At 61.0% G+C, this 27,661-nt stretch overlaps 4 protein-coding genes across 5 annotated transcripts; all 4 read left to right on the top strand.

Moving 5' to 3' along the window:
* Positions 1-446: 446 nt before the first annotated feature.
* On the top strand, positions 447-1,983 carry LY6D (lymphocyte antigen 6 family member D). The gene is made up of 3 exons (XM_045803945.2): positions 447-533; positions 1,291-1,389; positions 1,576-1,983. Exons 1-3 carry the CDS (start codon positions 482-484, stop codon positions 1,809-1,811), a joined length of 387 nt encoding a protein of 128 aa, XP_045659901.1. The 5' UTR covers positions 447-481; the 3' UTR covers positions 1,812-1,983.
* Positions 1,984-8,672: 6,689 nt separating this feature from the next.
* Positions 8,673-14,858, top strand: LYNX1 (Ly6/neurotoxin 1). Of its 2 annotated transcripts, XM_045803950.2 has the most exons (5): positions 8,673-8,818; positions 9,852-9,920; positions 10,181-10,362; positions 10,576-10,677; positions 10,886-14,858. In XM_045803950.2, exons 3-5 carry the CDS (start codon positions 10,311-10,313, stop codon positions 11,074-11,076), a joined length of 345 nt encoding a protein of 114 aa, XP_045659906.1. In that variant the 5' UTR covers positions 8,673-8,818; positions 9,852-9,920; positions 10,181-10,310; the 3' UTR covers positions 11,077-14,858. The 2 variants fall into 2 exon arrangements, with proteins under 2 accessions (XP_045659906.1, XP_045659905.1); XM_045803949.2 differs by lacking the exon at positions 9,852-9,920.
* A 1,159-nt stretch (positions 14,859-16,017) lies between these two features.
* SLURP2 (secreted LY6/PLAUR domain containing 2) lies at positions 16,018-19,943 on the top strand. The gene is made up of 3 exons (XM_087864547.1): positions 16,018-16,069; positions 19,393-19,491; positions 19,807-19,943. Exons 1-3 carry the CDS (start codon positions 16,018-16,020, stop codon positions 19,941-19,943), a joined length of 288 nt encoding a protein of 95 aa, XP_087720673.1.
* A 5,284-nt stretch (positions 19,944-25,227) lies between these two features.
* Positions 25,228-27,130, top strand: LYPD2 (LY6/PLAUR domain containing 2). Its single transcript, XM_087864409.1, has 3 exons — positions 25,228-25,300; positions 26,347-26,466; positions 26,911-27,130. Exons 1-3 carry the CDS (start codon positions 25,234-25,236, stop codon positions 27,114-27,116), a joined length of 393 nt encoding a protein of 130 aa, XP_087720535.1. The 5' UTR covers positions 25,228-25,233; the 3' UTR covers positions 27,117-27,130.
* Positions 27,131-27,661: the final 531 nt, after the last annotated feature.

Consider the following 27,661-nt stretch of genomic DNA (forward strand, 5'->3'; position numbering starts at 1 on the left):
TGCCTGTGTTTAGGGGCCAAGTCTCCCCTCTCCATAAGCACTGCAAGAGGGTGAAGTTGGGGGGATCTACCCAGCACCCACCGCCCCTGGCCTGGAAGAGCTCACTGCCCTCAGGGACCAGAGCAAGAGATGGAGAGGCCTGGTCCCAAAGCAGGATGAAGGCTGCTTCTCCTCCAGGACAGCCGGGGCCGGAGCCGGAGCCAGAGAGAGGAAGACAAGGCAGTGAGCTGCAGAGCCAGCTGACGCCTCTGTCCATAGCCCGGAGACGGGGGACGGAAGACCCCTGCCCTGGGGGGTAGGCCGCCAGGGGTGGAGGTCCCTCCAGGGGGCAGGGGCTGGTGGGTGTGGGCCAGCCAGGGTGGGGCAGGTGGAGTGCCGGTGCCTGGCTCGCTGCCCACCCTCACCCCTCCCACCAGCACCTGCCCCAGCTATAAGGCCTCCAGAGAGGAGGGGCCCCCACTGCTCCCAGAGACGCCCCAAGATGAAGACGGCCCTGCTGCTCCTCGTTGCGCTGGCTGTGGCCGCCGGGCCAGGTGGGTGAGGGGCTGGGGCAGGGCGGACCGCTGGGACCTGAGGGACACCCGCGGGAAGCCTGTAGTCCTGGGCTTTGCGCTCAGAGCATCTGGGACTCCCCGGATGCCAGACTCAGAATTTAAAACAAAATGAACCCACATCTAGCTTAGTGGAATCAGACTTAAAATATTGCAGAATCAGAGAATCTCAGAATTGGCCCCGGGATCCAACATACAGAGGGGGAGAGAGCGGCGGGGAGCCGTCTTGAGAAGCCCCCCACCACCACCACCTGGGAAAGACCAACGCCCGGGTCAGTCAGCCCCTGACCCTCTGTCCCCAGGGCAACCCCTCCTCCCGCAAGCTCAGCGTGGTCAAGCTGAGCCCCCTGCCCTGACTTAGCCTCAGGTCCTCGTGACCATCGCTGCCCACTGGGGACAGGCTCTGGGGAGGGGGACAGTACTCGTGGGCTGTGAGCTGCTTTTTGCAAGTCCCAGAGCTCTGCAAAGCTCCTGGGAAAGGGTCCCCAGTGTAACCCTCACCAGCCACCTTCCCACCCGCTCTCCGGACACGCCCGGCCCAGCACCACCTCTGGGCAGGAGGGGTCCCGCGGTCCTAGCGGTTGAGGACTGTCACCTCAGGACCCCGGAGGTCATGTGTAGGACAGGAGCCCCGGCAGGGCCTGAGGGCCTCAGAGGGGTCTGGTCGGTCTAGGGCAAGGGTGGCAGAGGGCTGTGTCCAGACAGCGACCCCCGCCTGCCTGTGTCCTTCGTCCCCTAGCCCATGCTCTGCGGTGTCACGTCTGCTCCAGCTCCACCAACTGTGAGAGAGCCCAGAACTGCGCGGCCAGCGCACGCTACTGCAGGACCAGGACCAAGCGTGAGTGATAGGGGGCACAGGGCCAGGTGCCCCGGGGGTCGGGGGGCCGTGGCCAGAAGGCTGGCGGGAGGATGTCGGTGATGGGTGGGGCCGGGAGCTGGGACTTGGGGTGCCATGGAGGCCGGCTGCACGGGCTGTGGGGGTCGGAAGCCACAGCCCAGCCTGACCGCGCCCACGTGTTGCCAGTGGAACCCCTGACGGGGAACCTAGTGGAGAAGGACTGTGCGGAGTCCTGCACGCCGACACACAGCCTGCCGGGCCAGGTGAGCAGCGGGGCGGCCGCCACCCTGTGCTGTCAGGACGACTTGTGCAACCGCAGTCTACAGAGCAGCGCCCCAGCCCGCACCCCGCTGCCCAGCACTGCACTCGGCCTGGCGCTGGCCCTCAGCCTCCTCGCCCTCATCGCGGTCCCCAGCCTGTGACCGCCCCATCCCTCTCCCGGGGACTTCCGCACACCGGCTCCCTTCCTCTCCCTGACCCGGGACTCCGCAGCCCCTCCCGCGCCAGCACCCTGCGGGGAGGCTGGGATGCCCCGGGCTGGGCTGGGACTGCCTCGGAGGGTCTGGGGCCCCCTCCCCCAAGACAAGAGATGTACTTCCCTGAACAGCAGGAAGGCCAGAGACAGAAGGCACTCTGACCCCTTCTGATCTGACATTCATTCTGCTGGGTTTCCGTTTATTTTTCTACTTACATGGGAATAAATGCCTGAAAATCAGCGTGGTTGTGCCTCTGCTCTCCAGGGTGCAGGTGTGGGGAGGGGCTGTCCGTCCAGCTCCTGGGGCTTGTGACCCGGGCCCAGCCCCAGCATCATGCACGGAGCCTGAAATGCCACTGTCACTCCTCACCTTCAGAGGAGACACGACCCACCCCGGGAAACCTCTCTGAGGCCCCAGAAGGGGGGTTGCTCCGGGGCGGGGGGGTGAGTAGAAGCACAGGGCAGAAGGCTTGCGTGCTCTCTCTGGCACCCAGCCCAAGTGGTCAGAGACAAACACATACCATCTCCGCCCTGGGAGGGTTGGCCAAAGGTGCCGCTGAGCTCACCTGGCCGGGGTCAACCCAAGGTAGGTAAACTTACCTCGGTCCTGCTGTCTGGATCGGGGCCCCACTACCTGGATCGGGGCAATCTGAATCATTGCATCTCTGGGAGTTCCCAGAACCCAGCAGGTGCCCAAGCAAGCAGCCCTCCCCCCTCCTTGGCAGACAGGAGGCTTCCGGGGGCGGGCTCCGCCTCTCGCGAGTCATCATGCTCTCAGGCCTCACTGTGGGTCAGACAGAGCCCCAACTCGAGTGCAGGCAAGGAGGAGCCCTGGCTGGTGGTGGCCCCCGCAGGGGGCATGGCCGATGGATGGCGGAGATGTGGGGCCCAGCCAGGAGCAGGGGGAGCAGGGCCCCACGTGGCCTGAGCACCCTGGCGAAAGGCGAGAGCTGCTTCCCGAGCTGCTGAGCGCAGGGCCTGCTCCGCCCGCTCGCGGCCGCCTCCCCGTCCCGGGAGCCTCGCACGGCGCCACCATCTTACGCACCCGTGTCCCAGGCGTTTGCCCACGTGTGGCCCACGCACGGAGGCCCGCCCCGTCCCCACCCCCTCCATTTTCCGCATAGCTTTTTCACCATCTGACACGCTGTTTTCGGTTTCATCACGGTACACGTGGGTACGATGCGCTGGGACTCACCTGGAGCGTCCGAGGCAGTGAGAGTTAACATGTTTCACGCACACGGAACCATCAAGACACTGAGCACGGCCATTCCCCCCCAAGCTGCCCGCACCGCTGCCCGGGCCCCTCCGTCCTTCCCTGTGCACCCCGCCCAGGCAACCACGGATCTGCTCTGTTCGTGGCAGTGTTACTGGTGACCGCTCAAACCTGGAGACCCCCCCAACACTCCACGTCAGCCCACATTTTCCAGAATTCGGTACAATGCAATCCGAAAGGACTCAGGGATCTTTCGTCAACCTCATCCCACAGTGCTGCGTGGGATGCTATTTGTAAAGGGTCTTTTCAATTTTCAATGATCGTTGTTGGTTCTAAGAATATAGACATACAATACATTTTTGCCTGTTAACCTTTTATCCCGTAACCTTGCTAAAGCAACACAGGTCCGGGGGAGCTTTCTTGAGTTGGCTTTTTTGGGGGTTTCTTTTTGGTACATTCCCCCCAATTTTCTGTGTGAACAGTCCTGTCCTCTGAAACCAGGGGCAGTTTTACTTCCCTTCTGATCTTTGTGTCTTTTACGTCTCTGGCTTGCTCTGTCACACAGCTGGGCCGCCAGCGGCCGCGGAGCGAGAACCACGAGAGGCGCCTGCTCTGCTCCTGCTGGTGCGGCCCGAGCTCTGTCTTACAAACCAAAGAGATGAGCTGTGGGATTTCTGTAGGTGCCCTCATCAGGCTCAGGCAGTTCCCCTGCTCTTGGTTTGCTGACAGGTTGGTTGGTTGGTTGGTTGGTTGAACCAGAAATGGACGTGAGATTTTGTCAAATGTTCTTCCCGAATCTGTGCAGTTGGTGGTCGGGTGGACACGTTGAATCACATTCGATCTTCAAGGCCAAACCGGAGTTGGGCTTTGTCATGTTATATTTCCTTTTCTCTATTATTGAATTTGTTGGCTATACTTTTGCTCGTAACTTTTACAGCTAAGTCCGGGAGAGACCCTGGTCCGCTGTGGGCTCCCTGTAACGTCTGTGTCTGGTTCTAGTCTCAGAGGGATGGTGGCTGAGTGGGCACAGCCCTCCTTCTTCAGAAGGGGTGGGAGAGTGTCAGTTTGTGTCTTTCTTTAAATGCCTTGTAGGGACGCCTGGGAGCTCAGTCGCTGAAGTGTCTGCCTTCAGCTTGGGTCATGATCTCAGGGTCCTGGGATTGAGCCCCGTACTGGGCTCCCTGCTCTGCGGGGAGTCTGCTTCTCTTTCTCTCGTTCCGCCCCTCCCCCCGCTCATGTTCTCTCTCTCAAATAAATAAAGAAAATCTAAAATAAATAAATAAATAAATAAATAAATAAATAAATGCTTTGTAGAATTCACCGGCGTTGTCTTTATGGAAGATTTTTAGCTACAAATTCAATTTCTTCAAAAGACAGAGGGATAATCCATTTGTATTTCCTGTCGGGTGGGCCTCGGGCCCGTGTCTACGAGGGGCCCGACCCGAGTCATTTCAGTTGTAGGACACATTGATGTAATGTTGTCACAGCCTGTCCTGATGTCCCCTTTCTCATTCCTGTTTTGTGGCTCATCTTATCTCTTCTCTTTTTGATCAGTCTACACAGAGGTTTAAAGATGATTTTGATTTTCTTAAAGAATTAGCTTCTGGCTTGACTGGTCTTCCCTATTGTTTTTCTTTTGCTATTTCATTGATTTTTTTTTTGGTTCTTATTTTTATTTTTCGCTTTATTTTGCTTCCTTGGGGTTTTCTTTGCTCTTGTTCTAGTCTCACTGTGCTGGGGGCTTTCTGGTTTCCTAATGTGAGCATTAGTGAGGACGCTGCCCTTCGGAGCCCTGCTGTGGCCGTGCACTAACTCTGCTGTGTTCTGTTTTCACTTCCATTGGGCTGGAAATTCTTTCTCGTTTCCTTTCAGATCTCTCCTTTGGCCCATGGTTGTTTAGAAATGCGTTGCTCAGTGTCGAAATATTTGGGGGATCTTACACATATTTTTCTGTGGCTGATTTCTGGTTTAATCCCACTGTCGTCTAAGGAAACCATTCATATGATTTCAATCCTGGTAAATGTACTGAGATTTGTCTTACGGCCCAGAGCACAGGCTGTCTCGGGAAACGCTCTGTGTCCCCGTCCCCACCCCTGCCGGGCATAGGGCTCCCCGCACATTGAGCCGCTCGTGGTGTTGCTCAGGTCCTCTCTGCCCTTGCTGGCGTTGTCCACTTCTGCTCTTGGATCTTGAGTAAGGAGGGTTGATCTTGAGTCCGACTGGAAGCGTGACTTTCCTTTTTCTCTCCTCAGTTCTGCCGGCGACGGTGTGTTCTGAAGCCCCACTGCCAGGAACGCAAACATTTAGGATGGCTTTGCCCCTCTCTAAACCGACCCGTCTCCAGTTACCGAATGTTCCTCTCCCTTCCTGGTTACAGTCTCTGCTCTAGATGGCACTTCATCCGGTATGACTGCGGCCACCCTTGCTGTCTTTTCCTCAGTGTTAACGTGAGTATTTCTCTTGCACTGTCAGCCTGCTTGGGTCCGTACAGAACGGCGGGCTGGCTCTGCTCTGCTTCTCTCTGGGGCTTGGACCACGGAGTGGCGTTTTGGGTGCAGGTGGCTTGAGTCTGTTCTCCTGCCATCGTCTTCTCCTTGGCCCCCGAGCTTCCCCCCCTCCCTCTTCCTCTGCTTTCTCTCTGACCCACAGCTTAATTTTTCCTGATTCCATTTTATCTCCTTTGTTGCTTTATCAGGTAGAGCTCTTTGATTTTGCGTTTCATTCTCTTTCTGTGTGTGTGTGGTTGCTCTAGTGTTTATAGTGCACGTCTTTAACATGACAGTCTGTGTTTCCCGCTCACCTGTAGGAAATAAACAGACAAGGGTGCATCCCCCTTCTGTCCAGGACTGTGGCTACCATTGTCATACAGTTTACTTCTGCAGTTGCTAAACGTCTCTTAACAGAGTGTTACTACTTCTGCTCTAAAGTAATTTCAAAGTAAGAAAAAAGTACCTTATCTTTCCCATTTCTGCTGTTTCCACTCCTCTGTGTAGACATGTGTCCCAGAGGCATAATTTACCTTCTTTCTGCAGGGAGATGGGGGATGGAGGGGGGTGGGCAGTGTGGGGGTTACTGGGGCTCCCCACGCCCCCTGCATGCCACCCTGAGGGGATTCTCCATGCCCCCCGCACGCCCCTTCCGTGCCCCTTGCCCTTTCAGACGCTCCAGCGCTGCTGGGCGCGCTGTTACACTCTCCGGCCTAGGTTGGGGGGGTCGGAGGTCGCCTCTCTGTGTGGCTAGCTCGCCCTGGCCGCTGCGCGCACTCCCTGGCGCACCCTCAGGGTTCCCTTTCTGTCGCTGCTTCTCCGCACCTGCCTCGAGACCTGCTCTGGCCTGGTTTTCTTCCGAATTTTTGTGCTTAAGGTTCATTGAGTTCCTGGGTTCCGTGGGTTTATAGTTCTCAACAAATTCGGAAAAATGTGGCCATTATTTATTGGAAATATTTTTTCTCTTCCTCGCCTCTCCTTCTGGGCCTCCAGGGACACACACACAGGGCCACCGGAAGCTGCGGCCACACTGCTCCCCCTACGCTGTCCCCCTGGCATCCTCTGCCTGATGCTTTAGGCTCAAGCCCACTGATCTTTGACTGGAGACTCGAGTGGGCTGCTAATCACCCCCCCTCAGTGTGTTTTTCATCACAGACCCATTTTTCATCTTTAGAAATTCAATCTGTACTTTTTTTATTTCTGGCGGCTCCCCGACACAGTCATGCTCCCTTCTATCTGCTTGAATATAGGAAATATGGTGTCTGTTTTAATGTCCATGCTCAGTAACACTACCGGCTGTCTCATTTGTGGGTCTGTTTCTAATGATTTTTTCCTCCCCACCACGGGTTACATTTTCCTGCTTCTCCGCATGCCTGATGGTGTTTTCAGTTGGGTGTCAGGCACTTAATTAGGTGAATTTTACATTGTGGGATGCTGGCTTGTTTTCTTTTTTTGAGTTTTGTCTTAGGGTGCAGTGACATTACTCAGAGAGGATTGGACCCTCTCAACACTTGCTTTTAGGCTTCGTTAGGTGGGACCAGGTGTGATCTGTAATCCGGGTGAGTAGTCCCCACAATTAAGGCAATTTCCTCCTGAGCACGCTGCCCAGTGACCCCATATTTTAAGGTCTCTGCTCCTGGTGCACACAGGCAAACCCCCAGCCCCATGTGACTCTGGATACTGTTTTGCCTGCTGCTTCTCACCAGCTCCCTCTGCTCACCTCCTAGCTCTCTCCTGAGCAGCTCTCCTCGATTGGAGCTCTGCCCCGTGAATTCCAGCTGCCCTGGCCTCCCTGACTCTCCACTTGTCTCCTCCATCAGGCAGAGCGTGGGCTCTGTTTGGTCCCCCAGTGGTAAGGCCTGCAGTCCCTTCTGTGAAGTCCCTTCCCCCAGAATCCCTGCCTCTGCCAGCCTGTGATGCAATGTCCAAAAAACACTGTTTCATTTATTCTCCCTTTTTTGATTGCTTAAGGCTGGGCGGTCAACCCAGTTCTCATTAATTCATCATAGGCTGACGCTGAAGCCGGTGACGTGCTCTGGTGTTGACTTACGTGTTTACTCTCTGCTCCATTAGAGTGCGAGCTTCATGAGGGTGAGAATATTTGGGGCACATGGGGCATCTCAGTGACCACTGGCAAATAGGGTGACCAGCCATCCCAGGCTGCTCAGAGAGCTTGCCTCGGGGCCTCTGGAGGCTCAGGGCCTAGGGCCCCAAATGATGCATCTTTTTTAAAGAAAAAACCAAAAAAACAAACAAAAAAAAAACAACAAAAACTTTTATAGTCAAAGAGAATGTTGTGTTTTCTTTTTAATATTAGGGAAAAAATGAAAAACTTAGGGCTCATGAAAATCTTAAATTTTGCCTAAAACAGAACAAAAAGTTAAATGGTGAAGTAAAGTTACATAAGTAAAAACAATTATTTAATTTTGACATTATTATGGTTGGAGGGAGTCCATGAAATAGTGGGACCCTTTCAAGGCTTGCCTTTACACTTTTCTAGATGGGACCAGGTGTGGGGACTGCAGCCCAGAAATGCTGGGTACAATGCGGAAGTCCCTCGGCATCTAAGGCGCGGCCAGGTGGGGACCCAGGGAGCCGGGTCCAGGGTCCTGCGCTCCGGGACTGCGGCATGCAGCACCTCGGTTGAGCTGGGCTCAGGAAATAGGGCCCGCGAGACGGCGTGGGCGAGAGGGCGAAGTGCATCCGGCAGAAGCAGGCGGAGCACAGGGAGACGCAGAGGATTCGCCCGGGTGACCGCGGCCAGACCCCGCCGAGAAAGCTCCTGAAAGGTGCGCGTGCAGCCGAGGATCGCGTGGGTGTCGCCGCGGGGCAGCACTCCGCGGTACCCATCTGCGCCACGCCGCGTCCGGGCTTTGATGCAGGTGGGCGGCGGGCTGGCTGAAGCGAGGAAGGAAGGGGGTGGGGTGGGGCGGGGGCGGAGCCTGGGCGGGCCTGGGGCGAGGGCGGAGACCGCGGAGCCGGAGCGGGGCGGAGACTAGGCGGAGCTGGGGCGCGACCCGCGGCGGAGACTGGAAGGAGCCGGGGCGGGGGCGGGGCCCAGGGGAGGGTTTGGGTGGGCCGGGGCGGGGCCTCCGGGGCGTGTGTGGGGCGGGCCGGGGCAGGGCTTCCAGTGACGCGCTCACGCGCGGCGGTGACTTCCAGCGGCAAAGGCCGCGGAGGGCTTTTGCAGCGTGGTCACCGCGGGGCGCCCGCACCATCGCGCTGTCAGATCGAGGGGTCGGCGAGCTGCCGCGGGTGAGTCCCGGGCGCAGCGGGGGTACAGTGTGCTGAAGGTCACGGTTGAGGTCACCCCGAAACCTTCCCCCTCTGCTGGGGACCGCAGTCTTTGGGGCGGGGCTCTCCGGGAGGGGGCGGGAAGCGCTGGAGCCGCAGGCCTGGCCTCACTGTGGCCTTTGGCATCCTGAAGTTGACTCTTGGGAGACGGGTCCTGGAAGAAGGGTCGGTTGGATGTTCCGGGGAAGGGCGGAGTATAATTTACTCCCCCTGGGGTGGGGCCCTGAGCACCCCCCACCGCCCCCGAATATCCCCGCAGGGCGGAGGGGAGTCGTAATCCAGTTTTCCCCCACCCCTTACCAGGGATTGGACGTCTTCATCCCAAACACCCTATCGAAACTGGGAAGTTAGTTGCCCAAGACCGCCCCCCCCCCCCAAAGCGCATTTCCCCTGCCGCGGGGTCAGAGCTCAGCCAGGCCGGGAGCTCCCGCTGCGGCCAGGGACTCAGACCTGAAAGGCCCAAGTAGGGCCGGGCTCTGGAGGTCTTCCTGGGAGAGCGGCCCCCACCTGGGCCCTGAAAGGAGCAGAAGTGGGGGACCCGCTCAGGGATACCCCAGTGATGTGGTTGTGGAATATAGGCGAGGTTTGGTACGGTGGCGTCTGGAGCCCACCGCCAAGGAAGAATTCTTGAGCTGTCGCTGGTGCAAAAAGGTGCTTTTATTTAAGCAGGGGGACAGCCCCCCCCCAGCAGAAAGAGCTGAACTGGGGCTGTGAGGAGCACTTGATTCTATACCATGGGGTTGGGGGAGGTAAGGGAAAGGGAGGTTTTCAAAAGACCTTTCATATGCTAAAGAGGACCTACAAGACACTGGAGGCCTTGCCATTGTCAAGTTCGGGTCCCCCCCCTCCCCCGTAGTAAAGCAATCACATTTCGACAAGTAGGAGCTTCCTGGAAGAACGTCACACATCCCACCCAGGAGTGGGGGTGGGGGGAGGTCACAGGGGCCCAGCTTACGCTTTGCCTTCAGCCAACCTTCTGCTCCCTCCTCACCAGGAGCAACGGGGAGGGGAGGCAGTGAGGAGAGACCCACCGCCGGGCGCAGTCCCGCACTCAGGGCCCGAGGTGAGGAGGGGCGGTGTGTCAGGCTCCCATAGGGCCCCTGCATCAACCATCCCCCCTTCAGTCTGTACCACAGGTCTCCTGTGTTTGCAGATACCAGTCTCTCCCCTTGGAATGTCCCCCACCCTGCTCCCTTCTCATCTCTTTCTGTGTTCCTTTCTCCAGGAGACCTGACACCCTGAGTTCGGTGGCTCTTCTGTCCAGGTCCCCTGGGGTCCCTCAGTCCCTGTGGTGACCACCTGTCTCTGTCCCCCTCTGTGCAGGGCTGCAGTTCTTCCAGTAAACCAAGAGCTCCTGGATGGCAGGGGTCGTCTGACTGCCTCTGTGCCCTGCCCCAGCCCCAGCCTGAATTGTTCACCTCACCACGCCCACTCTGTCCTCTCACCTCCAGCCATGGCACCCCTGCTCACCCTGTTCCTGGTGGCCCTGGTGGGCCTTCCTCTGGGTAAGACGAATGGAGACAGAAGGATGGACAGCCCCATGTTCAGTGGCAGGTGGGATGGAAGCGGGGAGGGAGGCCAGAACGCCTAACCACCTCTCCGTCCAGCTGTTCTGCTCCAAGAAAGGTGATGGGACCTGGGGTCTGATGGACTGGAGGAGGGGCCTCTCCCTGCTCTGGGACCCCCATCCAGCTCCCACCCCATCCCCCGGCCCCCAGCCCAGGCCCTGGACTGCCACGTGTGCGCCTACAATGGAGAGAACTGCTTCAACCCCATGCGCTGCCCGGCCATGGTCACCTACTGCATGACCACGCGTACTTGTGAGTCCACTGGCGCCCCCAGCAGCCCTGCCTGGGAAGCCCGAGGGGTGCTCCTCCCTGCCCCCGGGAGTGTGGGACCCTGAGGAGGGAGGCTCCCACTTGCCCTAGGATTCTCTCTGGGAGCAACTGGCTGAGGCAGACCCTGCCCTAAAGGCCCCGCCCGCCAGGGGGGGCCAACCTGGGGTCCTCGCCTGCCTCCCCTCTGCAGACTACACCCCGACCAGGATGAGGGTGAGCAAGTCCTGCGTGCCCAGCTGCTTCGAGACCGTGTATGATGGTTACTCCAAACACGCCTCTACCACCTCCTGCTGCCAGTATGACCTGTGCAACAGCGCCGGCCTCGCCGGCCCCGGGAGCCTGGCCGCCATCCTCCTGGCTGCCCTCTGGGGTCTGCTCTAAACCCCGCCCCCACCCAGACGCACTCAAGGACCAAGTTCTGAGAGGCACAGCCCTACCCTTTCACCCTGCACACCCCACCCACCTTCTGCGCTCCCAGCGCCCCTCCGCTCAGCCACACCCAGGACGGCCTTCTAGAGGGACTCGGTGCCCACCGCCCTGGGCCTTGCTCCCAGATCACAACCTTCCATTCTCGAAAGGTTGATGTGGCATCAGCCCTCCCGAGGGCGTCTGACAAAGTGTGCTGCTAGCCGGGTCCTCGGTGGGCTGAGGACCACTGATGTGAAGGGAGACTTGGACCACATTCCAGCAACTCTGGGAGCGAGAGCCTGCCCCGGTCTGCCCAGTAAGCGTGTGGAGGCGCAGGGGAAAATAGGGACCCAGGATGGCTGGAGGACCGTCCTGGGAAGAAGGGCTTTCTGGGGGGCCAGGAGGGCTGCCTGTGTGCCTCTGACTGAGGCCAGGTGTGGCACCAAGGGCCGTGGGAGGAAGGCCTTTGTCCCTGTCAGCTGTCCCAGGTCGGAGTGCCAGGAAGCCCTGTGGATCCAGGCGGCCCTTGGCTGGGGGGTTGGGGGTGAGCTCATCCAAAAGAGGTCCTTCAGGCCCCCAGCCCCAGGCCTGGTTAGAGGTTCTCCCTTCTTGCTCTGCCCGTCCCTGACCTGCCCCGCTTCCCCACCCTGGCCTGAGGCTGGCAGCGCTTGGGGGCAGGGCAGACAGGCGGCTATATTTGGTGGAGCTTGAGAGCTGGCTGATCCCAGGGCTATTTTCAGCAGGGAGGGAAGGGAGCTGGGTGGGGCCGAGAGAGCCTGGTCTTCAGCCCTAGTGTGCCCCTTGATGGAGGGGGCTGAGCCGGAGTGGGCACCTGAGAGACTGTGCCCACCCGAGTCAGCCGGGGCGGGATCCTGGGAGTCCGTCCAGGACAGCGACTGCGAGAGGTGGGATCCGGAATGCAGACGGCCAGGCTCCCTCCAGACACGTGCCCCGGGACTTCCTCTGCAACCCCAATCCCAATAACCACTGGCCACACTCACGTCCAACTGGCCCCCCTCCGCTCTGGCCTACAGGCCTGGCTGAATGAGAGCTGGCCTTGGCCCCAAAGGCTGAGCCCATCAGCCTGAGGGTCTCCGCAGGACCCTCTACCCTCTGACTCTGCCTGAGGGGAGAGAGAGAGGTCCACCCTGGGCTGAAGAGCTCCATTGATTCAAGGAGTGGTCTGCAGGTACCCCCAACCCAGTGGGGCATTGGGACCCCAAGGGCCCAAGAATTGGCATTGTTTAAAGGGTACCCAGCCTAGGTGAACCGCATCCCTGGCCTGGTTTGGGAAACAAGAGTCTGCCCAGCACAGACCATCCTGGATAAGGGTGGCCCTGGAAACACTGGTCTTCCTTCCAATGAGGCCACACTGGGCATGCAACCTTGTGCCCCAGGTCACACAGGGCCTGAGGCCTTACGTGACCAGTGTCCCAAACTGTCTGGGCCTAAGTTGGCAGGACTGTGGCAAATGCCTATGTGGTGGGATTATTCCTGGAACTCAGGAGCCCGTGGACCCAAAGCATGGTCTTCATCAGAGGACCCTGTGCTGGACATTCTGACTTGAGAGCTTCACCCAGTGCTTCCAGAGCTCAAGGGATTGGGAGAACCTGGGAGAGCCTCAGTGGGGGTTCTCAGGCAGAGCTGGTTGGACCTCCCAAAAGGTCCAGGAAGACGGGCCTCATCCTGGGTGGGAGGGAGTTGTACCCCGAGGAGTGTCTGGTCAAGAGCTCAGTCCCCACAGGAGACCTGGGTGTCTCCAACACCCTGAAGCCCAATCCGGTGTGAGCCTTTCTCTAGGGGAGGCTGGGAGGAAGCCAGACCCCAGCCCTGAGCTCCCACAGGTCCATCAGGAACCCCAGGAGCGGTCAGCCTTGGGGAAGTGACCCAGCTCCCCCACAAAGCTGGCCGGAAGGCCAGCACAGGCCTCTGGACGTGGAAGCCAGCTGGAAGAAGGGGTGGACGTGGGCCCCAGCCCTAGCCACCCTTGGCCACCTAACTCAATGGGAGAGGCTTGGAAGCAGTTGTTAAACTGCTTGTGTAAGAACTTTGTCCTGGGTCAGCAGGTGTCCTAGGCCACAGCTGGGAGGAGCACGGGATCAGTCCTCCCTCCCCTCGGTGGATGATGAAGTTAGAGCCCTGCCTGGCTACCTGTGGGCTCTGGGGCCACTGAGAACAGGGAGCTGGGCTTGCCGCAGTATGGGGGTGCTTCTTATACCTGCCTTCTGTCCCCATCTGCCATCCTCCACTGTGACCTGGTCCGAGTCCAATAGCCACAACGTTGCACCTGGCCCGCGAGACCATGCCACCCACCCCACCCACAGGCCCCTGGCTGGCTGGGCTGTCCTCCGAATCCAGCACAGAGCCCTCGGGAGGCCCTCAATTAATACGGGGCCGGCCCCTAGTGGGAAGCCTATGACACTGGACTCCAAGGGCAGTGCCAGTGGGGACGGCACTGAGAAGGATGGGAGCTGACCTCTGTCTTCCCTGTGCCCCGGCCGCAAGCACGCCATGACCACCCTGCGAGGTTCGAGCCATTATCATGTCCCCTTTACAGGTGAGGAAGCTGAGGCACAGTGGGACGGCCTTGCCCAGCCACCACGCCCCTGCCCCGCTGTGCAGTCTTCTCCCACCAGCTGCGACGCTGCATCCCTGAGCCCGGGGCGGGGAAGCCGAGGAGGGGGGCTTATAAACTGAAAACAGTCTGAGCCTGTGAAATAATTATAAGAGCTTCGGGTCAGGAAAGCTCTAGAAGGAGAAGAGTGGAACCAGAGATTTGAGAAGCCATGAGGCCCCCGGCCAGGCAACCAGCCCTGTCTCTGTGTCCCGGGCCATGGGCTGGGGTCGTAGAGGAGGGCACAGGGGCCAGGCCCGTGGCTCCAGGCTGCCAGCAGGCAGTGGGCATGTCTGCTGTGGGGATCCATCCAACAGAGCCGAGTACCGCCTCGATGTGAAGAGATGCTCGGGCTCCTCGAGGCTCTCCGTGGCGCTCAAGTCTGGAAGCAGCCTGAACATCTCTCTGTGCTGTGCCGCCTCCCGTGGGTGCCCTCGGAGACAGCGGAGGAGCTGGGGCTGCAGGCGCTGACCCTGGGGGCGCAGGTCAGGGTCTGCAGCCGAAGGACGCTCCCGAGCTGTGCGGGCAGCCTGGCCCGTTGCGTGCACGAGGTACCAGGGAGGTGGTGGCCGGTGCCAGGTGGGGGGCAGGGGGGGCTGGACCAACAGCCCCATCTCCCTTTGCAGTGGCTGATTTGTTTGTTAAACGTGTATCTTACCTCTGAAAAGGGTACAAAGAAACTGGGACGCCTCTTTCTCTCTCCTGGCCCCACTCAGTGAGTTTTGTTGGCTCCTACAACTTGGGGTGCCTGGAGGTCATCACTCACATCTCTGAGCCTCAGCTGTCTCATTGATAAAATGGGAATGAGAGTGAATGGGAACGGGAATGATAGTGGCCTCGGGAGGATGGACAAGGCTGTGAGTGTACGTGCCCAGCCCAGGGCCTAGCACACAGGAGGCCTCCGATGGACAGACAGATGGATCGATGGGTGGTCCCTCTTCCCTCCATGCCACTTGCAAGGTCTGCACACTTCCAGGGCCATGCCCCTGCTGGCAGCTAATGCTAACCCCTAGCCCTGACCCTGACCTTGACCAGCATGAGAATCTGCCTTCAGGCCAGGGCTCCCTCCTTTGCTCACACGGTGCACCTCAGAGAGGCCCCCTCAGTGTCTCGAGTGTGTGAATAAATGGATGAATAAACACGTTTGCCCTTCTCTCCATCCTCACCAGCCACCGCGGCCTGAGCTCAGCTCCCCCTCTCCAGTCTGGTGCGGCTGGTCATGCCGGCTCTGTCGGTCTCAGACTCTAGTTCACCCTGGCTCATCCAGTTGCCCTTGGAGCCAGGGCTGGCACAGGGCAAGGGGACAATCCGTGGGAGGGGAGCGAGCAGGAGAGGCGGGAGGATCCTGTGGCTCCAGGGGAAAGAGGCAGGCCAAGTCACCCAGCTGCTCCCTTTGAGAGGAGTCCCTAGAGAAGGCTGGTGGGGGCTGGCGGAGGGAGGGAGGTGGCACCCCAGGAACCCACCTTCCACCCCGGCTTTCAGGCTCCACCTGGGAGCAGGGTCTGAATCCACCCAGTCCCCCGCCCTAAGGAGCCTGCCAGAGACAGTGGTGGGCAAAAGCCACAGGGCAGCCAGAGCAGACACACAGGGATCTGCGGGTGGTCAGGGCCAACGCCCCACGGACAGCCCCCTGCGCTGCCCCGACGGTGCCCCAGCCCCCGCCAGCTTTTGGCAGAATGGTGTGGCTCGCAAATCACCCAGCGTGTCTAGCTTCTGCTCTCACGTGTGCCCTTTTGGGCTCTCACCCATCATGGGACTGCCCCTTTTAAATATCTCTCTGCTCTCCCCACTTCCCCCACTGGGCAAACAGCCACAGGGCTGGGGCCGTGCAGTATGAGCACTGCCGCTTCTGGACAAAGGCCCATTTCACAGGCAGGACCGCTGAGGACACACATGTTCTGGCTCGGCACGGGGTAGCCGGTCACGAGCACTCCAGGGGTCGGTGCTGCCGAGGACTCCAGCTTCCGTTGGCCCTAAGCTTTGTGGGCTTGTTGAGGGGAATGGTGAGCTCAGGGCCCATAACTTGGTCCAGTTCCACGCAGGAAAACAGAGGCTGTGAGCTGAGGGTCCGCCCTGTGCCGGGTGGGCTTACGTGATCCCCACCCTGCACCCTGATGCATAAGGAAAGAGGACTGCGTGATAAACTGGGCCTGCCCTCAGGCCTGGGGGCAGGGCAAGCCCCAGCCTGGCTTCTTGGCTGAGTCAGCCGCCCGGTGAGTCAGGCCCCGGAGTCCGCAGGTGCTGGGAGCAGGTATAAGAGGGCAGCCTGGTACCCAGGAGCAGCCTCTCCCCAGGAGACCATGCGGCTGCTCCTTGGGCTCTTGCTGGCCGCTGCCTTGAGCCTGGAGCTGGGTGAGTCCAGGGGCCACCTCCTCCCCCATTGCTCTAAGCTGGTCCCCCAGCCCCAGCCACCACCGAGGCCTGGGCTGTGGCCCCTCACCTCGGGGAAGCCCAATTCCTGCCCCCTCCACCCCCTTTCTGGGGGGCTACACCCTCCCCACCTGCCACCTCCTACCATCTGCTAGTGGACCGCACTCAATAGTTCCCCTCGCCCGACCCCTTCCTGGACCCACAGGCCCATCAGCCAAGCCCTCAATGCTGTTCTTGTCCCTGCAAGGGCCACCCACCTCCCAGCGCCCTACCCCTTGCTTGACACCCCTCTCCCCCCAACACCTCCACAGGCTTCTCCAACTTCACAGTGCCCGCCCCCCCCCCCCCCCCCCCGCCCCGCCACCGAGTGTGAGGCTGCTCTTCCAGCTCTCCCTGGCCTGGACCTGTTTCCTAGGACCACCCTCTTCTGGCCCCTCCTAACTCGCTTCCTCCTGGGATGCAGGTCTCTTCTCCCTTGCTCAGGCTTCCTTCTGGGGTCAGTTCCTCACTCTGGCCATTTCTGTATTCGGCTGTGCCCACATCCGCTATCGCTGGCCCCGTCTGGTCCAGCCCCAGCCCCATTGGACCAGATCCCTGCCTAAGGGCTTCTCGGGGTCATCTCCCTCAAATTCGGCTGCCCACACCTGGCCTCATCATCTTCCCACTGCACCCGGGGTGAGATGGCGTCTCCATCCACCCACCCAGAGGCCTGAACAAAACCAGTGGGACCCCTGATCCAAACGCAACCAGCCCCACTCCCCCAGCCCTCACCTGGCAAGGCCTCTGTCTTCACATCTGGGTCAGCACCCTCCTCACAGCCAGTGGCCCTAAGTGAGGTAGACAGAGGGAGTGTCTGGACAGCCCGGGCATGAGCGTCAGGCTCCAGCCAGCACTGTCTGGGATCCACCGCTGTCCCACCTGCAGGAACTTTCCTCCAGGCCGGGGCTCTTGTAGGCTCTCTGTTCAGTGGGGAAGGTCTGTGAGGCTCAGGGCCCAGGTCTCATCAACGACCCTGAAGAACTGCCCCAGGGTCATCAGTGTGGATGGACAGGGGTGGGGAAAGCCTTTGTCACTACCAGGGCTAAGTCACGGGGATTGGGTGGCAACCAGGGGTGGCCACCACAGACCCCTCCTCCCTCCCCTGGCTCAGCCCAGGTCCAGCGGATCACAGAAGCCCCACATGCCACAGCATTGCTGGTGTCCTCTCCCTGCTCCCCATTATATGCACAGTCCCCCAGTCTACACGCTAGCCCTGCTGCCGAGCGAACAAACGGGGTCCAGAGTGTGGGAGGTGTTCTGTGTTCTGCACAGTGAGCCAGCAAAGGACACAAGCCTGGTCAGCTGCACCCACAGCCCTTCCACTTGACTGCCCTTCCTTTCCCTCCCTCCCTCCCTCCCTTCCTTCCTTCCTTCCTTCCTTCCTTCCTTCCTTCCTTCCTTCCTTCCTTCCACAAAGCTCTCCTGAGCCCCACTAGGTACGGAGGAAGATGCTCTGGGGGTGCGGAAGACTGGGTGAAACACCCCACCCATGTCCTTCACGTTGGAGGCATTGGGGATGGGGAGGGAGCCCTGAGCAAGATCACATGGGGGCAGGGACACTGTCACCAGGCTGGGACAGAGGTGCCAGCAGCTGGGCATGTCAAAGGAGGAGCCATCAACTCTGCCTGGAAATCCAGAAGGCCTGCTTGGAGGAGGTGGTATTTGAGCTGGGGCCTGTTTTGCCTGCAAGGCAGAAGGAAGAGCATGGGCAAAGCAGAGAAGCATTTGGGAGGATGACCAGAGGAGAGCGGGAGGCAGGAACTGCATTTCTCATGGGGCTTTCCTGGTGACGTTCCCCGGTCTGTCCATTAGGTGGCATACGCAGCTTAAAAACCACACCATCGTGGGGTTTGACGTGAGGGCGGCTTCAAGCAGCTTGGGTGGGCTTTGTAACATGAGCTGTCTCCTTTCCTGGTCACCTGTGGGTCTCAGATTGCTCTGTGGGGCGGCAGACGAGGCTGATGGCGGGCACATTTCCATGGTGGAGACCTCCCGTCTCCATCACCCACTCTGTGGTTCTGGGAGGAGGCCACCCACAACCCCAGGGGTCGAGCGGGAGGTGCCACGTGCCCCTGCCCAGGTGTGCATGTGTGTGGCCGTGCACACTGGTTTGGTGAAAGTGTGTGGTGCATCGTCGTGTGAAAGTGTGCTCATCTGGGGCCGATCCAGGACAACGGCGATGGCAGAGCTCAGGCAGCCTCACAGAGGCCCGGAGGACCGGCTAGGGGAGGGGGGCGTGAGTGCACTGCCCTGGACTGTGGCACAAGCGTCCTGAGGCTCCGAGCCTGCGCGTGGTGAGCGTGCGTGCTCGTCCCCCTGGCCCTGTGTCTGCACGTGCGGACAGCCAGAGCAGGCCCGGGCACCGTGGCTCGGGACCTGGACAGAAGCACTCAGTGCAGGAACCAGAGGTGGAGAGGCAGGGAGAGAGGGAGGAAGTTCAAGGCAAGAAGCATGGCGGGGGCGGGGGGGGGGCGGCAGAGGGACAGAGAGCCCGGCACAGGGCCCATGTTCAAGGACGGGCTGACGGGCAGGTCTGCCAGACATGGATGGAATGAACTTAGTATTTCAAAGCCTCCAGGCTGTCCTCATAGAAGAAACGTCCGACAGAACTGTGCCAGCCTCCCTCCTGTCCCTTTCATTGCCCAGCATTTCTGTCCCCCTGGCTTCCCACTCCGCACGGAGGCCACCAAGGCCCCACCATGGCAGCCACCAGAACAAGGTGCCTGAGGGCCTAAGGGGTCCTGCTCAGGCCCCACAGAGGTGAAAATGGGCACGGCCATATCTTAGGGAGCCCTCACCACCTTCCCCCCATCCCAACTCCCCCAACCCTTAACTCCTTCGGCGTGAGGCCCCTGCTCGTCCACTCCTCTGGGGGGAGACACAGGGAGCCCGGGAAGACCCCATCCTGCCCCCCAGCCCGGCGCTGTCCTGGACGGACAGGCTCAGAAGAGCTGCCCCCAGCTGCAGCCGACCCCGCTGGAGCCCTGGGCCTGGCCACCCTCACCCTGGGGAAAGCAGTCCCACAGGATGGCAGGGGAGAGTGCCAGGACCTTGTCCAGCCCCGGGCTGAGGCTTGGGACATGGTGACCTTCTCCCCACCCCCCTGTCTGGGAGGTCTTGAGGGGTTGGGCACACCAGGATGAGGGCCTAGAGTCCTGAGAATGGGAAGGGTGGGAATAGAGGGTGCTGTTAGGTGGGCGTTGCCCACACCTGTGTCCCTCTCTGTCTGTGTGTCCACCCACCTGTCCCTCCACCCGCGGCCGCAGCCCGAGCCTTGAGTTGTCACCAGTGCAAGGGCTTCGGAGGGTGCCTCCATGCGTCCAGATGCCCCTGGGGCTCCAACTACTGTGTCAGCATTGCCACCCGTGAGTAGGGGAGTGTGGGGTGGGCTCCACCCCTTGTGTGTGCATATGTGTGGCTGTGAGCACCCCAGCTGTGCCCTCCTTGCCCGGGAGAAGAGACCCAGGCTCAGAGGGGGCAGAGCTGATCCAGGCTCCCAGCAAGTCAGGAACAGGGCGGGGGGAGCTTTCACTGACCTCAGCACAGGAGAGGACCCGAGAGAGGGGGCCAGTTACACCCAGTTTGGGGACTGACTCTTGCCTTGGTGGCCGGTGGAGCAGGGGGCACGGGCAGCTCAGAGCCTCAGGGAGCTTGCCCTGTTTATCTTCTGTCCACCCCAGGAGTCCCCTTCAGCGTCATTGACCTGCCTCTGGTGACCAAATCGTGCTACAGTGGCTGCCCGGACGTCTCCACCCTGGGCCTTGGCCCTCATGTGTCCATCGTCTGCTGCCAGTTCAGCCTCTGCAACACCGACTGACCTCCCCTTCCCTCTTAGCTGTCCCCCGCCCCCCACAGAGCTAAGAGATGCCCTGGGACCCCCAAGCAGACGCTGCTCTCCAGGCAGCAGAGAGGGGGCACCAGGGTTGGGGGGGGCCCCCCGAGGAGCGCCCCAGTGCAGAGCAGGAGGTCGGAAGAACTAGAGGTGGCCCTGGGCGGGTCAGAGGAAGGGGGAGGGGCCCTCGGCACAGGGAGGGGCCCTTGGGGGAACTGGAAAGGGGAGGATGGAAGGAACAGAGCAGACACGTGAGAGGGTGAGGCTGGAGGCGGCTCTTCCCCCACCCATGCACAGGTGCACGCACCCACACCCGCACACACAGACACACCCACACTCCCACACCCCAGCTCCACACGCTGCGAAACTTTTAATCATGGTTCCAGCCAGCCCCCTGCTGCGAAGTGGACCAGGACCCCGGAACCAGGGCGCATGGCTCCTCCCCATCCCGTGACCCCCAGGCACAGCGCCCGGCCTTTTCCTTGTCCTTACCCTGGCTACGCTCTCATGAAAGAAAACGTGGTGAAGCCAGGGCGGTGGTGCAGCCACCCTGTGTGGGGGGCAGTGTCCCAGCGGACGGTGAGCCCACACAAAGGCACAAGCAGGGCCTCGGGCCTGCGGGGCTGGGGGCACGCGCCAGCGGCCCCAACCAGCCCACTTGCAGGACAGCACTGCGCCTGCGCCAGCGTGGGGTGGCCAGTGCAGCGGAGGGAGACACGACGCGGGAGGGCGTCGCTGACCACCCTGCGGAGAAAACCAAATTGGCTTCGGGCCCTCATTCCCATTCACTGAAAGGCATTCCGATTGAACCAATGATTTAAATGTAAAAAAAGAAAAAAGAAAGAGATTGTTAAAATGACAGTTTAGCGTAGCAGATGGAGACCGCCGGCAATCCCATCCGCGGGCACACATCCGCGCCAGGTGACCACGTTCACGCAGGGGCCTCTCCGTGCGCGCTCACAGCAGCCCCCTCGTAACAGGGACAGTGTGGAAGGAGCGCACGGCCGGCGGCCCAATGGGGGGACAGACTGGTCTGTCCCGAGCGCGGAGCGCGTCCCCCTGCGCCGCTCACGGCTGCACGAACCTGAGACGCGAAGGGCAAGAGGCCACTCACAGAGACCCCATACTCTGTGCTAGCGTTTCTGCGAAATGCCCGGCGCTGGCAAATCCGGGGAGGCAGCGAGCGCACGAGCGGTGGCGGACGCCGCTGGACACGCGCAGGTGCGCGGGGCTGGCAGCCCGGGGGCGGGGCTTCTCCCTGGGCCTGACGGGGGAGGGTTGCAGGAGCCGTGAACAACCAGAAACACTTCCGGTGGGTGAATTGTATGCCATGTGAAGTACGTCCAATAAAGCTGTTACAAATTAAAAAGAGGACAAAGAAACAAGCGTTTGAGAGAAAAACAAGACTGAAAATCCAGACTGAGAAAGATTCATGACCACACAAAAACCCAAATGAAATACACGAAAAAACACGACACACAGCACTAAAACACAGAAGACGAGGTAGGAAATGCCTGCCACATGTGCAATTACTTGTGAACACTAAAGAACACTCCCGAACCCACCAGGAAGAGCAAAGGGCCTGAGCAGCCCTGTCACCGAGAAGGAAAGTCAACCTCACTCAGAGTCACAAAGGAGCAAAGTGAAAGTACCCTTTAAACCTATGAACAGCACCCAGAGAAGACGGGGTGAGGGCCGGCGGGAAGCCAACCTCTGTCCCCGGGGCGGGGGGGTGGGGGGGGAGCTGCTACCGCAACCCCCCCCAGGGCAAATCGGCTGCAGGCGTGCAACTCCAGATGCCCCGAGAGCTTCGCTGAGTGCTGGCCGCGCACTGTCACAGACACCTGTGCACAGCAGGGAGTGCCCGGCCCACGCAGAGCCTGTCCCTTCCCTGCTGGCGGCTTGAGGATCTGGTGACAGGCAGGGCTCCCAGCGCGGGGGCCTGCTGAGGGCTGCATGAGCCCCCTAATAAAGCAGCTTAGGGGTCCTAGGCAGGGGTTCTGAGTCTTGAGGCATAAACGGACATCTGACGATTTTCACTGAAGAGCGGATGGGTCTTTCACAAATTTCCTGCGATGAACAGAGGTCATTGCCAGCTTTGCCTTCCTGCAAACCTCCTGGAAGGGTCAAGCAGTGGTGATCGCATGGACAAGGAGCCCGTGGCGTGGGGGGGATGGCGAGGGTTCCCGGGTGTCCCAGCTCTGTGCCTCCGAGGGCACGTCCCACTGGAAGATACTGACCACAGCCCAGATGGGAGCAGCCTGACGCCCGCTAGTACACAGGTGCCCATATTAGGGCACGTCCCCATCGGGGTCCTTCAGGAAGGTACAGCAGAAAGGGCTCCTCAGGGGGAATTTTCTTCACCGTGTAGAAACATCAGCTTAGGAGCCATCAGTCTACTCTGCCGGACACCCCACACAGGGGAACAGGTGAGCCAGAGCCAGGACACCCCTCTGCCTTCCTGGGGCTCTGCACACACTTCCCAGAGGCCACCCACAGGCAGCTGGAGACGAAGCCTACCGGGGAGATAGGACAGCAGCAGAGGAGCCCTGACCCTGGTCACACTCTGAGCCCTGACCCTGGTCACACACTAGGCCTGACCCTGGTCACACTCTGAGCCCTGATCCAGGTCACACAGTGACCCCTGACCCTGGTCACTCTCTGAGCCTTGACCCTGGTCACACTCTGAGCCCTGATCTTTGTCACACACTCTCTGAGGCGTGACCCAGGTCAGACACTGACCCCTGGCCCTGGTCACACTCTGAACCTTGATCCTGGTCACACTCTGAGCCCTGACCTTGGTCACTCTCTGAGTCCTGACTCTGAGCCCTGACCCAGGTCACACAGTGACCCCTGACCCTGGGTATTCTCTGAGCCTTGACCCTGGTCACACACTGACCCCTGATCCTGGTCACACTCTGAGTCCTGATCTTGGTCACACTCTGAGTCCTGACCTTGGTCACTCTCAGAGCCCCGACCCTGGTCACACTCTGAGTCCTGATCCTGGTCACACTCTGAGCCCTGATCCTGGTCACACACTAGGCCTGACCCTGGTCACACTCTGAGCCCTGACCCAGGTCACACAGTGACCCCTGACCCTGGTCACTCTCTGAGCCCTGATCTTTGTCACACACTCTCTGAGCCCTGACCCAGGTCACACACTGACCCCTGACCCTGGTCACACTCTGAACCTTGATCCTGGTCACACTCTGAGTCCTGATCCTGGTCACACTCTGAGCCCCAACCCTGGTCACTCTCTGAGTCCTGACTCTGAGCCGTGACCCTGGTCATATTCTGAGCCCTGACCCTGGTTGCTCTCTGAGCCCTGACGCTGGTCATTCTCTGAGCAATGATCCTGATCACACTCTGAGTCCTGACCCTGGTCACACTCTGAGCCCTGACCCTGGTCACTTTCCGAGCCCTGTCTTCAAGGCTGCTAGTAAAACTGAGGGGTGGCTGAAGACCTCTCAGCATGGAGGCATCCTAGACAGAGCCCACCCAGACGCTGACTGAGCCACATTCCTCCCGACCTAAGACAGGTGCGACTCTGCAGGAAGTTTCAGCCTGGCTACCGGGGGATCGGCAGAAACTGTAGGAGGAGGAACGCCCAGGGGCCAGGGGTGTGTTCTAGGCGGAAAGCACAGGTGGGGCCCTTGGGTCTGAGGACACGGAGTTGGGCTGGTACAGGCTGCGGGCTTGGATTTGGGCTAGACCGAAGAAGGAAGCTGGGTGTGTGCAGTGGTGTCTAATCCGGTCAGCTGCATCCAGCATCAGCGCCCAGTTGCAGGTGGTGGCGTAGTGAGGTGTGAAATCAGACAAGCCCGGTCGCTGCTTGCTTTGCCCCAGCCCACGCGAGGGGACCTGCCCAAGTCAGCGGCTGCCAGGAGTGTGTGAGCCTATGCCCAAAGTAGAGTTGTAAGTGTTGTGCGTCTCCAGAGCCACGGTGAGGAACACATGATCGGGCAGGGGACATGGCCGACACAGGCTGGGTGCTACGGGAAACCACGCGCCTCGCCCGCAGGCCCCACCCCATGCCCAGGGAGGCGCGGGCCCCTTCGGCTCCCATGTGGAGCTGATCTCAAAGGAAAGCCAAGGACCATAAAAAGGCTGTGGGGTGGGGGTTGGGGGAAGAGTCCCCAGACAGAGAATTTCAACCACAGCAGGACGGGGGAGGGCAGGGGAGGGATGGGCATCCCTGGCAAAAGGAAGAGCAGGGGCAAAGTCTAGGAGGGGGAGTAAGATTTGGATCCTCTGGGAGAAGATGGAGGAGTTGGGTGGGGTTGCAGTGTGGCCCCAGGTGCGTCTGGGCACCATGGCCTTGACTGCCCAGGATGAGGCCCTGGGTCCTGTCAACAACCCTCCCCGCCCCACCCCAGGGTTCACTCTGGCAGCTGCGGGCTTGGTGGAGGCTGTGACCAGGTCACAGGCAGAGGACATCCTGGGGAGGCTGACGTGCAGGCACTCTGGGGGGTGCCTGTGTGCATGCGTGTGCACACGTGTGTGTTTGGGGGGGGCAGTGGCTGGAGCCACACTTCGGTCCCATCTGGGCCTTGGGCGAGGGCCTTCCTGTCAGTTTCCTGGCCCTGCCCCAGGTGTACCTGCCCCTCCAGTGGACAACGGGGTTAGTGTCTCCAAGGCAACCCTGGCCCCTCCCACCTCCACCCTCCATCCAGGACCTTTCTGTCGCCCCAGAGCCTCTGAGGACACTGTGGCTGGTTGTCCAGGCAGTCTGTCCCCATATCATATACCCCACAAGACGACCTCAAAGGAGCTGGGGCGGGGGTGCAGGGCACCCTGGTAGCGTTCAAACCCAGAACTACTAGACCCGGGATCTGCCCTGGAGATGGGCCTGGGGACCCAAGTGGGAAGGGTGCCTGGCAGAGGCAGGAACCAGGGTGGGGGGTACAGGCAGAGGAGGAAGGAAGGTGGGGAGCCCAGGTAAGGGAGTCACAGAGGAAGGTGAGAGCCCCCAAATCATCGAGAGGAGCCATCAGGGCTGGGGAGGGACCCCAGGCTGTGGGAGGTAGAGGAAGGGGGAAAGGGACAAGGAGGACAGGAGGAGTACCCACAGAGGAATGGGGCATCCAGTGGAGGTGGGAGGGGCCCCAGTGCGCGGGGGGGGGGGGGCGGGTCTCTGCACCTCGGCCGCCCACAGGAAACCCAATCCCGCTAATCTGCTTGGCTGACCGGTCGGGCGGCTGCACCGGGTGCCCACTGTCCCTGCGGGCAGGCCAAAGGCCAGTGTGCTGCGGTGCGGTGTGAGGACTGGACCACGATGGGGACACGGCTGGTGCTCCTGGCGCTGGTGCTGGCGACCTGCGGCCCTCAGCTCGGTGAGGGGCGCGGGGCAGGGTGGGCAGGGGGGCCAGGGAGTGGAAGAAGGCTGGGAGACTGAGCAGAGGCGGGGCAGGGAGCGAGGGTGAGCCAGGAGGGAAGGGCACAGCCCTGGGCTGAGGGAGAGGAGAGCACAGGGGCCGCCCCCCAGGGCTGGGGCAGCAGCAGAGGCTCTGGGTGCCAGCTGGGGGACCGCGGGTCACTGGGCGCCATGGGCATCTGGAGAGGCTTTGGCTGGAGAGGGCATGGTCAGAATCGTGCTCCCTGGTTCTGGGGCCACGGGGGAGGCAGGCCTCAGGGGGTGTCTTGGGGAGACCAGGAAGGCTCTGGGAACTGGGGATGACAGGGGGCATGAGAGAACAACGGGGGGAGACGCCCCTCAGGGCCCCCACACCTAACCAGAAAAGGAGCTGCGTAGAGTGGGCCCCAGCCAGAGGGGAAAGTGAGGTCAACCTGAGACACAGTGACACACAGTGAGTGTAGAGGAGACTGTGGCCTCACTGTGTGTGGACCACCAGCGCCAGGCAGGCCCACTTAGGATCCCGTGGTGGGTGGGACACAGAGCGGCACACCCTGGGGCCCCCGCCCCTGCTGGCCCACCCCCCTACCTGTCTGGGGCCCCTGCGCTGTGGCTCGTCTCTCCTTTGCTAACCTGGCACCTTGGGTGCCCAGGCGCAGCCTGGCCTACCCTGTCCTCCACACACCTCCTTGTCTGTTCCCGACGCCCACTGCGGCCCTTTGGGTGCTGCTCTTTGCTGATCAGGGCCAACACCGAGGCCCTCCCTGACCCTGAAGGGATGCCTGGCTCCCTGCAGGCAGCTACCGGATGCACCAGAGCTGTCCCCTCCCCACCTTGGCCCTGCAGGCTGAGCCCATGCAGGCACACTCTGTCTCTAAGGACCACAGCTCAAACCTCCTGAGTCCTCCCAGAGCTTGGGTCGCTGGGCAACTGGAGCCTGGATGGTACGGTCCCCCTCAAACCTGGGCCTCCAGGATAACGGGCTTGGGGTGGGGCAGGGCCTGCCTGATGCGTCCCTTGTCCCTTCTTACCCAGTGGTGGCCCTGCAATGCTACACCTGTCATGAGCCTACTGGTGTGTCCAGCTGTGTTACCATCACCACCTGCAATGCCAACGAGACCATGTGCAAGACCACCCTCTACTCCCTGGAGATAGGTCAGCGGGTGCTGGGGGGGCGGGGCGACCACCCTCTACTCCCTGGAGATAGGTCGGCGGGTGCTGGGAGGGCAGGGTGGGGCCCCAGGGTCAGAGCTGCCTCCAGGGCCGCCGCCCCCCGCCAGCTACGCAGACTGCATCCACCACCTTAGCCGTTTGCAAAACGGCTCTTGGTCCAAGCTAGGAGGCCTTCCTCCCTCCTCCCTCTTTAATGGAAAGGAAGCCTTGCCTTGCCTGGGGACACCTGGAAGGACACTGCTTCATCCAGCCAGGAGTCCGGCGCAAGTCATGGTGTCCCCAGCGCAGAGGCAGCGCTCAGCCCATGGCGGCAGAAGGAAAGGGGGTGGACAGGTCACGGAGGGACTGACCCCACGCTGGGGTCACGGGGCTGGGCGTGGGGGCCCTGAAGCTGGCGAGTTGACCAGCACCCAACATGGCCCACAGTGTACCCCTTCCTGGGGGACTCCACGGTGACCAAGTCCTGTGCCATCAAGTGTGTGCCCTCGGACGTGGACGGCATCGGCCAGACCCGGCCGGTGTCCTGCTGCAACACGGACCTGTGCAACGTGGACGGGGCGCCCGCCCTGGACGGCGGCCGCAGCCTGGCCTTGGCGCTGGCACTCCTCCTGCTCCGGAGCCTCGGCTTGTAGAGCCCCTGCCACCCCTGCCCCCCGCGCCCCCCCGCGCCCCCTGCAAGCCAACCCTGAGCGTCCCTGAAGAAGCATTGTCCCTGCACCCGGCCTCATGAATCTCCTTTCGGGCGGCTCTGCCCAGGGGCCGGGAAGGCCTCCAGCCGTGAGTCTGGCTCTGTCCGCCTGGTCCTGGGTCCCCCTCCGGCCCCTTCTCAGCCTCTCCTCTCCTGGTCCGTCTCTGCCCCTCCCGGCCTCTGGGTTCTCTCTGGGGCTCTCCTCACCCACATGGCTGCCCCATCTCCTTTCCATGTCCCAAGACATGCTAGGCAGGGATGGTCATCAGGCCAGCAAACCGGGCGGGGCTCTGCTCTCTGGGCCCTGTGGGGGGCCTGACTGTGGTGGGGCAGAAAGTGGGACCCCACAGGCAGGGGCAGCACCACACCTCCAGGGCAGGGGTCACAGGTGGCTTCTCGGAGGAGGCGGCCATTACAGCCAGGCTTTGAGTGACTGAGAGGTTGTTTGGGTAGAGGAGGGCAGGCCAAGCCAGGTGGAAGGAAGATCCA

The sequence above is a fragment of the Ursus americanus genome, chromosome 9 (genome assembly GCF_024610735.1).
Source record: "Ursus americanus isolate L20-20 chromosome 9, mUrsAme1.1.p, whole genome shotgun sequence".
Classification (NCBI taxonomy): Eukaryota; Metazoa; Chordata; class Mammalia; order Carnivora; family Ursidae; genus Ursus; species Ursus americanus.